Here is a 2,327-nt window from a genome sequence, read left to right as displayed (position 1 = left end):
TGTGTCTGACCCCCGGTGGTGGTGAAGCTGGTGGAGGCCCCCGAGCTCTCGGTGCTGCCCAGCAGGCTGCTGATGGTGACGGTGTAGGTGGTGGAGCCGTCCAGGCCGCTGAGCTGCTGCTCCGCCGCGTTTCCAGACACCGTGATCCTCAACTCTGCGTCTGAACACACGGCAACAATCACCGACGCAGTTTCCATGACGACGCGTCAAAATGCATAAATCACACATTGGGGGAGAGTGAGAAACTCTTCGGAATTATGAGATTAAATTCGTACATTTACGAGATAATTCGTACAAATTTACTACAATAGAAAAAAAATAATAATAAATTGAGTATTCTCTGAAATTTGACATTTCTCCCCTTTGCATCACGCGCGGCACGCGGCTTTAACGCGCCCGCAAAGCATCCTGGGAAGGTGGCGCCGATGGCCATCTTTATGCAAATGAACCAGCTGAGTGTCCATTCAGCAGCAGTGGACAAAAATCTGTCAAACTGACCTTTGTCGGTCTGAACTGAAGCCAGAATCAGCAGCAACTGCAACTGCGTGGCCTGTTTCGGGGGCAGACTGGGACACGGTTGCTGCACCCGTCAACATGACCGGGACCAGGACCACGCAGCCCCCCCCCCCCCAAGGCCACATGCATTCACTAATTACATGTGTGTACAGATCAATTAGTCAATCAACGTTTAATTGGATTGCACTCTGCAGCAACCAGCACATATCCAGAGTGCTTAACATCCAGAGCCAAGACTAAAAACACATTAAAATACAAATAAACAGAATGAAACACCTAAAACAGTAAAAACTAAAAAAATGTTGCATAGCAAAAGGAAAAAACGGGAATTATCACACCACTACTCGGTAGTAAAAGCCAGCCTTTGGACCTAAAAAAGCTACATCTGTACTAGGGGAACTTGTTCCAGAGTCTCGGGGCTGCAACCGCGAAAACCTGATTCCATGATTATTTTTATGCTCAGTAGTCCAGTACGGGGGCTTTTACATCTGGGACATGGGTCGGATATGACAACAATTGACCCCAAAGTCCAGTTGTTATATTAGCATGAACGTTAGCATTGTGCATGGTAGCTTGTTTTGCTCATAAGTTGTAGGATTGAAGTACATAGGGTACTGCTTCTACTGCTAAATTGTACAATAACACACTCTTGTCATGGATAAAAGACGTCATTCTCTCCATTATATTATATATTATATACATTATATTATATATTATATACATTATATTATATATTAAATACATTATATTGTTAAAAAATGATCAGTAGGCTAATGTCTCTTTTGGCACAGAAACATGAGGTTGTGATTGTAGTGTTTTCTGAGCGGAGGGCAGCTCTCACCTGTCCCCGAGCCGTAGACGATGGCGTATTTATCGACGGCGGCCAGCGCTGGACGCCATAGCAACAAGGCCTTGGTGTCTGTGACGTTCACGGCCCGGAGGTCTTTGGGCGGGTCGGGGACTGAGAGAGACGTAAAGATAGATGGATTATAGACAATGTTTATTTCATTGTTTTTGCACCAAAGAAAGGGTTAAAAAGAAAATTGTTTTAAAACAACAACTAAATGATGACACAAAGTCGGAGATTTTAAAAAAGGCCAAAACTCGGCAAAGAAAAGCAAAGAGAGTTCCACGCTGAGAGACAGATCCAGGTTTATTTGAGTCATCGGTCATTCAAGTCATTGGTCATTCAAGTCATTGGTCATCCGAGTCATTGGTCATTCGAGTCATTTGAGTCATCGGTCATTTGAGTCATTTGAATAATCAGTCATTTGAGTCATTGGTCATTCGAGTCATTGGTCATTCGAGTCATTGGTCATTCGAGTCATTTGCGTCATTCGAGTCATTTGCGTCATCGGTCATTCAAGTCATTGGTCATTCAAGTCATTGGTCATCCGAGTCCTTGGTCATCCGAGTCATTGGTCATTCGAGTCATTGGTCATTTGAGTCATTGCTCAAGTTGGAACCAGTTCCAAACACCCAATCCAGTCATTGGGTTCAACACCAGCTCGGCTAAGATCCAATAAAAACACAAAGGGAAACCTGCAGCACTCACGTGTCATGACAGAGTCTTTGATTGGATCGCTCTCGTCCAATCCGAGGATGGAGATGATGCTGACCTCGTAGGAAGAACCAGGCGAGAGCTGTGATAGGCCGAGGGTGGAGTCGCCCGAGTCCACGGTCACAGACACCGGCTCACCTGCAAAGACACACAAAAGGAGACGAACAACAGGTGTTATTTTGGGGAATTAAAAAGAACATTGATATAGGACAACATGAGGACAACATGAGGACAACATGGGGACAACATG

General features: G+C 45.0%; 1 protein-coding gene across 1 annotated transcript in view; it reads right to left on the bottom strand.

The window, feature by feature from the left end:
- Positions 1–2,327, bottom strand: part of LOC117957211 — a 39,233-nt gene that overhangs the window by 15,917 nt on the left and 20,989 nt on the right. Inside the window, exons 12-14 of the mRNA XM_034892808.1 lie at positions 2,072–2,215; positions 1,358–1,477; positions 11–160 (exon numbers count right to left, since the gene is read on the bottom strand). Of these exons, the coding sequence (XP_034748699.1) occupies positions 11–160; positions 1,358–1,477; positions 2,072–2,215 (414 nt within the window). The remainder of the gene's footprint in view (positions 1–10; positions 161–1,357; positions 1,478–2,071; positions 2,216–2,327) is intronic.

Source organism: Etheostoma cragini, chromosome 14 (assembly GCF_013103735.1).
Source record: "Etheostoma cragini isolate CJK2018 chromosome 14, CSU_Ecrag_1.0, whole genome shotgun sequence".
Taxonomy (NCBI): Eukaryota; Metazoa; Chordata; class Actinopteri; order Perciformes; family Percidae; genus Etheostoma; species Etheostoma cragini.
The sequence above is the reverse complement of the archived record's forward strand: the minus strand, read 5'-3'. Positions and strand labels throughout refer to the sequence as shown.